This window comes from Epinephelus moara, chromosome 9 (assembly GCF_006386435.1).
Source record: "Epinephelus moara isolate mb chromosome 9, YSFRI_EMoa_1.0, whole genome shotgun sequence".
NCBI lineage: Eukaryota > Metazoa > Chordata > Actinopteri > Perciformes > Serranidae > Epinephelus > Epinephelus moara.
This window is the reverse complement of record NC_065514.1, coordinates 4890612-4902754: the sequence shown is the minus strand read 5'-3', so window position 1 is coordinate 4902754 and position 12143 is coordinate 4890612. Positions and strand designations below refer to the sequence as shown.

Below are 12143 nucleotides of genomic sequence, written 5' to 3'. Positions count from 1 at the left end.
TTTTTGCGCCCTAAAATTCATTGTTTTAAATGTAGACGCACTGTAGGAGCTCAAACACCAGAGCGGTGCCAAAGTGCCGCGCACCGTGTTCCCAAGCGCCTATTTTTCAGGGTGCGATGGCTGTGCCCCGAGATAAACAGAGTTCAACTTCAGGAACGCAGCAGAGTGCACTGCATGTCATGTGAAGAGGACCAACCAATCACAGCGACAGATATCTTTCCCATCTTCTGTAAATATTCAGTCTGATAAATATGTAAAAGTTGATCATGTTAGTGCAGGGCTACCCAGAGCTTTACATCTGTCCCACAGATGATAGGCCTACACACTTATAAACAGCGCCTGGAAGAAGATCAGCACTGCACTCAGGGTTTCAGGTAAATGATGCTTCTATAACGCTTGTTAAGGTTGCTTAGCAACCTGAGACGCAACCTGCCGAGTACAGCCTATGACCAATCCGATGTACCATGTAATGCCTCACGTCATTACGCACGCTACAGGCAAATGAAATGGAAACGGAGTGGAGTTTAAAAAGCATTCTACTGTAGCCTTTAAAATGTCTTTTTTACCAAATTGTGTGGCTGCACTTTAACCTGTGTCTTGATCTGTGTCAACACTGGATAATAATGATTAAAAAAAGTTTTATGGCATTCATTCTACTATTATGTATTTATTTCTTAATATTTTACATAGAGTTTTAGGAGTTGAGACATACAACAATTCATATCCCATCCATTTTTATTTTACGTGCTGGTATCGGATCGGTACTCGGTATCGGCAGATACCTAAGGTTCAGGGATCGGAATCGGTATTGGGAAGGAAAAAGTGGTATCGGTACATCTCTACTTAAAAGGTGGCACAAAAAAGGCACAAGAGTAACGCCCGACCTCCCGTTTTCCAGGCAGTTAAAGACGCGGCATGTGTATGGCCCTTTAGTTTCTTCTGATGTTGCTGTGTTCAGGATGTTTCTAAGCACAGCGTTCAGGTGCAGTCGGTCAAACTTCCTAGGAAGAGATCGATTTGAAGTGTTTTTCAAAAAATTCAAAATGGTGGAAAATCTATATAAGCGGAAGTTATGGGTTCTTGAGNGTCAGTGAGGAGAAAAACGTGGAACAGACACACAAAGAGTTTTCGTCAGTATATAGTAAGATAAGATGTCACAACAAGCTGAGCAGTCAAGATCGTCACCCTCAGACCTAAACAAATATCAGTCCATCAGATATTTATCATGACCACATCTACCTCCTTAAACATTCTCCTTTAAGCAGCTGTATTTATCTGGGTTTCTTGCCAAAAACTACATTTTACAAGATCACATTGAACACATCATGAGAATGTTAGAATTTACCTTAGCCCAATTGTCATTTTTACTGAATAGAGCTTGACCGCATCATTATGTAACTCAGTGTAACCTCTGTTAGCTGTTAGTTCTGGCCACCTGCTGCTAACTGCTAACAGCTAACAGCTAGGGCTGCAATGATTAGTTGACTAATCGATGACTAATCGACTATTAAAATAATCGGTGACTATTTTAGTAGTCGACTAATCGGTCTGACTCATTTTTCATAGAAAAGTACTATAAAAGTACCCAAAATACTCTTATTGCAGCTTCTTACGTTCAAATATTGGCAGCTTTACACACTCTCCTGTGACGGTGAATAAAACCGTTTGGCGTGAGTATGAAACAAGACATTAGATGACATAATTTTGGGGTTTGGGCGAGACATTTTAACACATTTTTCGATAAAATGATTAGTCGACTAATCAAAGAAATAATCGACAGATTCCTCAACAATGAGAATAATCGTTAGGTGCAGCCGTAGTCGGGACCTCATTTTTACTTTCAAAAGGTTGCGACCAGACCGTGAGGGCACGCATCATAGAGGAAGCTATGAAAATCACAGACACAGCACCAAGAAAAAGAATCTGGGGTTTCACTTCTGCAGGCATTGCTGTTTACATTCATTCATTTTCCATAACCTGTTACCCTGTTAGGGGTCGCGGTGGGTGGAGCCTATCCCAGCTGACACTGGGTGAGAGGCAGGGTTCACCCTGGACAGGTCACCAGACTATCACAGGGCTGACACATAGAGACAGACAACCATTCACACTCACATTCACACCTACGGACAATTTAGAGTCACCAGTTAACCTGCATGTCTTTGGACTGTGGGAGGAAGCTGGAGCACCTGGAGGAAACCCACGCTGACACAGGGAGAACATGCAAACTCCACACAGAAGGGCTTCAACACCAGATGGGGGGTGGAACCCTCTTGCTGTGGGGTGACAATGCTAACCACTGCACCACCGTTACTAACAGTAAACAAGAAGTCCTGCATGGTATGCCATTACACCACTGCAGAAGAGGACACAACAGGATGATGTCATTAAAAGAGCTCCAGCTGAAACTCAAATGATGGAAAACCCGTGTTAAAAAACATTTCTGTTTGTTTCCTGTTTTAATGTGTGAAAGGTGACGCCATGTTCACACTGGACGTGGAAGTGCTCCAATATGTCACGCAGCTGCCTGTCAACAGTCGCACCTTTCTGATAATACTTTGATACTTGAGAAGGTTTTAACGCAGGACTAACAGAGTATCTTCAGGCTGCTCTGAGTGCTTCTTCCACCACTTCACATACTATAGGTGTTAACTGGCCTGCAGTCTCTGGGGATTCGCTGTGTTCTGGTCTTTCGCACCATGTAAGAGACCCTGCCTGCGTGCTCGGCCCAGCCCAGATATGATGTCATGTGTTTGGCGAGCTGCAGTCATCTGGCTGGGCTGGGGTCTGTCACTTCTCTGTACCATTACCTCTGCGTCTGCCTCCTGCGGCCCTGCCACCTCACTCAGCGCCTGGCAGAACACATTACACAGCCGTCAGGTTCAGAAAGTACCTTTACTCCGCGCCAAACATGCGACTGTTTGCAATTATATCATGTGTAAGGCATCAGAGCTGACGTGTGTAATCGGTTCCTTCTCGGCTCCTACCTGCTTCACACCGCACTAATAGAGCCGCTCTTTTTACAGGTTTGTGTTTCTGACTGGTTTTTAATGTTGATGTTAGTTATGGGAGATCTGCACTCCTCCTCCTCTCTCCTCCCTCCCTCCATCTGTCTGTCTGTCTGTCTGTGTGTTTGGGCAGGGTCCAGCTGTGAAGCATTAGGGACCTGTCCCCTTTCTGCTGTATCTGTGTTAGAGTGCATGAGTTGGGTTTTCCCCTCATAAAAAAAAGAGCGTGGCCCACCATAAACAGGGCAGTGGGAGTTTACCCTCCTGTTGTTTGGGTTTGTTCTCCCTCTGCTGCCACATCTAAAGGCCCTGCTGCTTTTAGACGGCTGCACATTGTGGCATGTTTGTGCTGCAACACACCTCAGCGTTTATGTGGGGAGCTGCAGATTTCTTGTGACCTCACGAGTCAAGACCTTCAGTGATTTGGACATTTGGAGGAGAGTCAGACTGGAGTGTGCACAAAGGCAGAGAGCTGGACTGAATCTGTGTCGATGATTAGATGGAAGTGGAGGCAATACTCTCAGCTCCAGATGATTCTGGGGTCCTTGCTCACTTAACGATGGTTGTTGCCTTTTCTTTTCCTCTCTACTAGCTAGATTCTCAATTCCATTTAAATCTAAGGATGTAACCCCTCCATCACACAACCAATGGATCAAAGAGGTGACCAGTGACGTACGGTAGTTACAACGGCCCCTAGTGCACCCTATGGTACACATATCGGCCTCTAGTTTCGCAGACCAGGCGAGGCAGCGCACCTGCGCTTCGCCAACTGGGTGTGGCACACCGTGCGCGCTGGCGCAGCTACTCCTCTTTCACACCTCCGTCCCTCCTACCTGCGCAAGTCGGAAAGAGGGAGGAGAGAAGGCGTGGAGTGGGTTTTACACACATCACACCAATCAAATGAGCCCCTCTCCTCGCCCTTAAATGCGCCGCGCAAAGGTGTAATGAGAGTTTACTTAATTGGCCATGGCAGAAGAGAGCAGCAGCTCAGATGGCCAAACTTCTCCCAGGAGGAAACTGATGTTTTGGTCCGGGAGGTCCAAGCTCGAGGTGTCCGAATATACGGAACTGCGAGCAGACCTCCACGGGCTGATGATGCAAAGGTAGCCTGGGAGGCGAGCAGACCTCCACGGGCTGATGATGCAAAGGTAGCCTGGGAGGAGGTCACCACAATTGTTAATCAATGTTGCGTTTCTCTCGTGCGCGCGCTCTCTCTCTTTCTCTCTCGCAGTCTCACTCTGTTTCTTTTCTTTTGACTTTTCTAAGATGACAGATGCTGAATATATACTCCCTATCTGATGCTGTGGCTGTTTGTGGTTGGCTGAGAGGGGTGTGAACTCATTAGTTTGCAGCTGTGTTAATCAAATCAGGTTGGGTTTCCATTACGCGTGCCAAACTTGCCAAACGGTGCCAATCCCCTTTGATCTGACATCAGATGTGACGGGACAGTCGATATAGAGATACATTTATGTGCTGATTGCAGATAGTTGCAATGAATAGTGGTTTTTGTGGCCACAGCATCGGGATCGGTATCCAAACTGAAAAAGCTGGATCGGTGCATCTCTACGCCCAATTCATCAAAATATTATCTAAATCATAATATGGCCACGACAAGTGCAATATCTAAATTGCAGGAGCTGCAAGTTTTCGATGAAGGTAAAATGTGTCACACATGCCTTTATAAATGAAGCATTGTGGTGCTACAGAGACGCCCTGGCCTACAAATCATATTCCAGATGTAATGGAACATGTTTGACAATGAAAAAGTGACAATGAAATGCAATAATTTATCAATACCACTAAAATCAGGCCTCATATTGTGATCACATCTGTTAAAGTAGCTGCAGTGTGATTTTCTTTGCACATTGTGCAGCCCTAATCCCTTCAGGAAATATCCTTAAATAAAGACGATTCTATCCTAATGTGCTTATCAATGCTCTAAGGGGGTTTTTTTAAGTTAATTTTCTGCTGCAGATGTATCCTTAGCTACAAGAGCAAAACCCAATACAACAATAAGTTCAAAAAGCTTCCAGTGATGAATTCTGCAGACTTTTTCCACTTTTTCACTCATGAACAAAACCAGAAATGTTCCAAGAGGAGTCAGTTAGAATTTGTCACATTCGGTGCTTTTGAGGATTCTGTTGGATCACTTCTTGAGTGCTTGGATTGTCTTGAGGTGTCTAAAACCTCCTTTCCAACAACTCTCCGAAACAGACAGTTTGACAGTCCGATCAGTTGGTGATTGGTTTGATTGGTGTGTGGAGCAACTTCTCTCTCAAGCTGTCTTTTGTCATCAATCACACAACTACACGTCACTATGTATTTTACACATGTTTCCGTTACAGTGACAAAGCTATGGTGGCATATCAGTGTGCTGTAGGTAAAACTGAGTTCAGGGAGGGGTTAAATATATAATATAATAATATAATATTCAGGTTAAAAACAAAAAGAAAAACTTGGATATACTTTTTTTTGTCCCGTAAATTTACAACATTAATCTCAGAACATCTGTAAGTTTTTATTTCGTGAGTTTACCACTTAAATCTTGAAAATTCAGATTTTTTTTTTTATTGGAATGTTATCCCCTCACCCAGCCCCATTTTTTATTTTATTTCTTTTATTTATTATTATTATTATTTTTTTTTTTTACTAACGATGGCTCTAATATGCCGTCATGCAAAGCCCTCTAATGGCCATGAGATATATGACTTGTCTGCTGGTAGCAAAGGAATACAGTGTGACATTGTTCTAGAGCTACAAAGCCAACGGAAAGTAGAAGTCAAGTGATTGGATGGGTCTACGAAGTCAGATTCAGAGGCTGCTGTTAGGCGGCGATCACACAGAAATGAAACGCTAGAGACGCGGACGCTTCAAAGACGCTTGAAACACTGGAAGCGCTTATTCAATGCGCGCTAGCTACTAAGTTGAAAATATTTTAACTTATTAGCGTCTACGCGCGTCTAAAAACACGCGTCTACAAAAACGCTGGAAAAACGCCCGTCTAAAAAGACGCTTGAACGCCGGTCAGACGCGCCGTATCATAGGAAAACAATGGTTTTACTGACGTCGCGTTTCTGGCGTTTCATCTCGGTGTGATCGCTCCCTTACTGTTTCCACCCAACACTGATTTCTTATAACCACGACCACAATTGTTGGTACCAAATTATTTGGGTTTTCTGTGTCAAATCAGAAAACTATTTTATTTTTGCTCCAGTTTTGGGAGGAATTAATAAATGATGTGGTCCTGCTGACAGAGGTGTCAGATTCATTCTGGGGGGTCATTTCATTTGGAAGATATTTCTAAGATATTCCCTTTGTTTAGGGATTGCAAAGACCTTAAGTACAGGAATCAACACCTTCAGTGACGCTGCAAAGAGTAACAGCAGCTACAGATTCAGTCCTGTGTGCCAAAACGTCACTAACCATATGCCATATACCACTCCCTCCTCCTGCTGCTCAGAGTCTCCACACTGGTGTGATTCAGGCTGCAGCTTCTGACAGCCCACAGCAGGATGCACTTCACACCAGCCACAACAGTAACTTAAATATGTGGTGAGAGCTGCCGTACGTCCTCCCCGATATTACAAATCCACCTGATGATGTGAGGCTGTGTCAGACAGTAACAGACAGCAGAGTTGTGTGTTTCACTCTTACCTTTGAAGCAGTACAGTCCGTGCCTGTCAGTGGGGTCCGGGAACCCTGTTAGGTTTTCAAACTTGTAGAGCGTGCGAACCCCCAGCAGGCCTCCTCCACACTGCGGCCTGGGGACGGTGACAGGGTAGCGGACGCTGCCGTCAGACAGCCAGCCGTAGTCACAGCGGTTGAGTCCGGCCCTCCAGGCTGCGAACAGGTGACCGGGTGACGCCAACACCGCGTCGTGCTTCACACACTCTTGTCTCGCCTGCTCCAGGGTGACTTTATCCTTGAGGGAGGGAGGGTAGAAGACGTCACCTACAGACAGAAGAGACACACAAAGTCAGTCGAAGGTTTGGTACATAGCTTCATCAGTTAATGATACATGTTGTGCTCATATTACAGTTCACATCCTCATGCATCTCAAGTTGTTATAGATGTAGTTACTAGGTGACAAATTAAGCAATAAGCCCACAGTTTGTTGCTCGCGGAGTGGATTCTTGATCTGTCGAGCCGTTCAGAGCTGATCAGATCTGAGAGGAGCAGCTGCTGCGAGTGAATGCAAACTTTTAGGCCCAGCAGACTGAATGTGTTCATTTTCATTGTGCCTGGTGTTCTGCTGTTCCATCTCTGCCCCGACTATGCTCTGCACTCCGATAACTAAACGTATGAGTGGTCCATCTCCAAAGATAGAAAATCTATTTGTGGCGGCGGATGTTTTAATTGTGGCAGGCCGCCATAAATAGATGAATGAGCGGGAAACCCTGACCTGTGTCCATGTCTCCACAGTTCAGAGCTAAGTCCGATCCAAGGAGGCCCCATCGTGGGTACCAGCACATCCTGCATTAATATTACATTAAAGCAAAAGCTTTTGTCCAAAGAAACTTAAACATGATATAAAGACATTGTATTGTATGTTTTCCATTGTTGTTTTTATATATGACTTTAGTTTCAAATGGTTAAACTATGTCCGGCATGTAACTCCCCTTAAAGCAGTTTTTATGTTTCTGCTTGTGTCCAGATTAAACATATGGGATACATTGTGTTAATCAGTGAACTTTAAATCTGCCGATAAGTGTTTCATGGACTTTTGTACAGAGCCAGGCTAACTGTTTCCTCCTGCTTCCAGTCTTTATGCTAAGCTAAGCTAAGCTAACAATGCTCTGACTGCAACTCTGCATTCAAACACACAGACATGATATTGATATCAATGTATAACTTCTGTACTTTGTGTTTACCGTGTATTTTATCTACGTAGCAGTAGACGTCGTATTTCTCCGTGGGGTCGCGGACGCCGTACGTTCTCACTCCTGGTTTGCTCATCAGATTACCTGCACAGCCGGGACGAGGAACTGTGATTGGGTACCTGGAAAAAACAAAAAAATTGACATACATGATTTAACTGCAAACAAATCTCCGCCATTTTTGACAATGTTTGAGTCCTACAAATCTGATCTTCTGCATGTGTAATGATCATTTTCAAACCCGTTTTTAATGAGTGTCATGAAACAGAAAGTATACGGCAGGCGGTCGCTGCAGAATCAAGACAAATGAAACTTAATTTTATAAAATACTTAAAACTGATTGGAAACAGATTGAGATGTTCTTGATTTTGGATTTTTTACGGAGTGACAACACAGATTTTATCAAACAAACGGTGCAGATATACACACACCTGACGGTCTGGTCGGAGAGCCATCCTGCGTCACACTGATCAAAGCCGTCCTCAAAAGCAACAGCGAGCTGTTCAGGTGTAGCGATGTGGGCGTCTACGGAGCGACACGCCTCCACAGCTTCAGAAAAATCCAGAGTGTATCTGCTGGTGTTGGCTCTGTAGTGGAACACCACGCCTGGACAGAGAGCAGAGACAGTAGCTACATTAGACGAAGAGCTGTGAAGTGTGAGGGGACGCTGGTACCACAAAGTGCTCTTCTTAGGATCCTTAATGTCAAGTTTTAATCATTTCAACTTTTTTTGTGAATATACCACAATACCCATGAGCCTCGGCTGCTGCTGCTGTGGAGAAGAAACCAGTCAGAGTTGCAAATCAGAGCTGGAGTGAATCTAAAACACTTGGTTGTTGCAGTTGTAAATAAAACCCACCACCATGGGTAGGGGAGCACGGGGAACCTACTAAAGTGACAGTGATGAGCGCAACGGTTTACCCAAAGATGAACAATTTTCAGCGATCAGAAAAAAAAGTCAGTGGTGCAGCATTTAGCGCAGAATAGACACTTAGCACCTTGTCACTCTGTTGGCATTTGTAAGGTAGCATAAATTCGCAGCACTCACATTACAAAGAATTTAAAAACTTCCGGCCTTAGAAAAAAACACTTTGGTGGACATGACCACTTATTCCTTATTTCAAGAGTTACTCATTCTCATTTTAAGATGCAGAGCAATCTTTACTTGTACAGCTCGCCGTTAGTGATGCACATAACAGAATTTTAGGCTCTGTGTTTGGATGGTTTTTGCTGAGACGCACCTTAGGAGTGACAGTTCACTTCTCTCTTTTTCTCCTTTTCTATGTCCACAGGCTTGTACCTGAGAGTTTTTATCAAAGAATCTGATACTTCCCAAAGCAACTGTTCATCCTTTGTGCTGATAATTCAACTGGGAAAGTTTCATTTCATCGAAGCCACAGAGGAGCTCAAACTGTCAGCTACCAAACATCGTCAGTGGGGAAAAGGAACAGGATCGTAGCATCTTTCTTGATAAATTTGGTGACTTTTAAGACCCCTTAAGCAACTGTCTCACAACAAGCACACCTCATGTTGGTTATCAACTGGTAGCAAGTGAAGATTTCTATTGTTAACATTACTGTTGAAGTTATCTCCCTCTCAAAGTGCAGAAGATGAGGTTGAGGAAACTTCTGTCCATTTCTGAACCTGTTCTACCTGACGAGACAGAGATCGTCCCCTGTTGACATTATCACACTTCAGATTCCTGACAGAAACCGGATCACTCCGCCTATCATTACACGACAGTATAGAGAAACAAGAGCCTGCAGCGATTTCAGCTGTCATCCTGATACTATATGTATCTGTTGTCTTGTGTCATTAGCTCCTTTATTTCCAGCTGGATGGGAGGATTATTATAACCCTGGCAGAGCTGCAGGAGGATGTGAATAGATGGGCTGAGCTGTGAAATGGAGAGTTGTGTGTCACTCATAGGGAGCGTCTTTGTGTGGAGCTGCTCAACAAAGAGTCCTGTTCAGTATAAATGTGGAATCTGTGTAAATGTCTGGGAGCGAGGGTCAGTGTCCTCACGGCTCTGTGGGATTTCCACTGGATTCCCTCTGTCGGACAAACACCACAAATCTTTGACATTCACTACAACTGAATATATGAAGTGATGTTTATATATAGATGCTGTTTATACAGAAGGACCAATCACTTACTGCCTCTCAAGTTGTGTTTAGCGTGTTGTATAAACGGGTTTATTGTGCACAAGTTTTTAAAAGGCCAGATCATTTATCTGCCACAATTTTTCTAATTAGCTCATTGTTTAAGTCGCTTCAAACAAGCCCGGTCTCACTCAGAAGTCATTGAAATCTGGCGCTTGGGCAGTGACTTGCGGCGCCAGGAACCGATTAAAAAAGGCGTCCTCTATCGTCAGCATGATACATGGTTGGTTGCCGTTATAGTTTAAAGGCGCTCGGCAGCCTCAGGGGGAAACACGGTGGGACAAGGACGAAAAATAAGGTGGCAAAAGTCTGAATGGGGCGGGCAGGAGGGGTGGTGGATGAGTGCAACAAACGCCGACTTTCACCTGAGAGAGTGGTGTTTGCATTTAGAGCTGATCAGATCCAAGAGGAGCAGCTGCTGCGAGTGAATGCAAACTTTCAGACCCAGTAGGCTGAATGCTTTCATTTTCAGCATGCCTGTTGTTCTGCTGTTCCATCTCTGCCCTGACTTTGCTCTGCACTCCAATAACCAAACGTATGAGTGGTCCATCTCCAAAAATAGAAAATCTATTTGTGGCCGCGGATGTTTTAATTGTGGCTGGCCGCCATAAAGCTGTTCTTCTTAGGCTTTTATTGCCTGAACCCAACCATGTGTGTTTGTTGTTTGTCGTACGTGGAAGTAAAAAGCCCATGACCAAAACATCATTATACAACAGTTAGTTCCGGCCCTGCAATCTGATTGGTCGAGAGACAGTAAAACCGTGACGATATTGGAGTACAACATCCCGGTTATTTCACTGTGTATGTATCACTCCGCCTCACAGCTGATTGCAATCAACAATCAAATCAAAACTGACGGTTAGTGTCAGTTAGGTCAGCAGTNTCTCCAACACATTCTCACCATGACCTCATCACATATCAGCGGTTGGTCATGTCCAGAAATGACATGAAAGGTACCCTGGGTGTGTTGGTTGTTGACATTCTTGGACTCTGTGTCAAGTTCTGCCTGTTACATGCATTGTCTTCCATCAAAATACACTTCTGTTTCCACAGGAAATTTAACATTCACATACAGTCCAACAACTAAGGCATGTGGTTGGGTTTTGTAAAAAACAGGGTTTGGCTCAAATTTTTTATGGGATGCGAACACCACTCTTCCAGGTAAAAGTCTGTGTTTGTTGGACCCATCCACCATCCCTCCCACCTGCCCTACTTGGAGTTTCACCACCTTAACTTTCGTTTGGATTTTGTCAACTTTTTACGTTTTTTTGGCCAGTGGCATCAATTCTTAATTATACAACAGTTAGTTCCGGCCCTGCAATCTGATTGGTCGAGAGACAGTAAAACCGTGACTGCAATCTGATTGGTCGAGAGACAGTAAAACCGTGACGATATTGGAGTACAACATCCCGGTTATTTCACTGTGTATGTATCACTCCGCCTCACAGCTGATTGCAATCAACAATCAAATCAAAACTGACGGTTAGTGTCAGTTAGGTCAGCAGTTGCGTTTCATCCCTGGAACAGTATTTAAACAAACTTCCACCAGATGCAAATGCCCTTTATCTGAAGTCCAGGATGACAGCAGCTCACACAGACAATATCTGGTACACTAAAGCTCCGCTGGGAATAAACTCACTCGCACAGATGCTGCCGAAGATGTGTAAAGAGGCGGGGACAACAGCTATCTACACCAATCACAGCCTCAGGGCGACTGCCATACAGAAGCTGTCAGATGCGGGTCTTGAAGCTAGGGAGATCATGACAGTGAGTGGGCACAGGTATGATGTTGTTTTAACGTAGCCTATGTGTAAAGTTAGTCTTCTAATTAGGAGTCGGGCCCTAAAATATACCTTTTGTCTTGCAGGTCTGAGAGCTTGTTAAAAAGCTACTGGAAGCCATCCATGGAGAGCAGAAAACGATGGAGCAACATACTGTCAGATCAGAAGGCAGAGTCGGCTGTGCCTGTGAAGCCACAATCCACCATGCAGTCACCAGAGACTTATTTCACCGGCTGCACAATTAATGGAAATGTGCAGATAAATTTGTATAAAGAGTAAGTGCCTGGCGCACCATGTCTGCGTTACATAGCAACGGTG

General features: G+C 44.3%; 1 protein-coding gene across 2 annotated transcripts in view; it reads right to left on the bottom strand.

The window, feature by feature from the left end:
* The window catches only part of vcanb (versican b), a 51211-nt gene that overhangs the window by 31333 nt on the left and 7735 nt on the right, over nucleotides 1-12143 (bottom strand). For both annotated transcript variants that reach the window (XM_050052592.1, XM_050052593.1), the window contains exons 4-6: nucleotides 8314-8488; nucleotides 7877-8004; nucleotides 6660-6956 (exon numbers count right to left, since the gene is read on the bottom strand). In XM_050052592.1, coding sequence (XP_049908549.1) covers nucleotides 6660-6956; nucleotides 7877-8004; nucleotides 8314-8488 — 600 coding nt within the window. The remainder of the gene's footprint in view (nucleotides 1-6659; nucleotides 6957-7876; nucleotides 8005-8313; nucleotides 8489-12143) is intronic.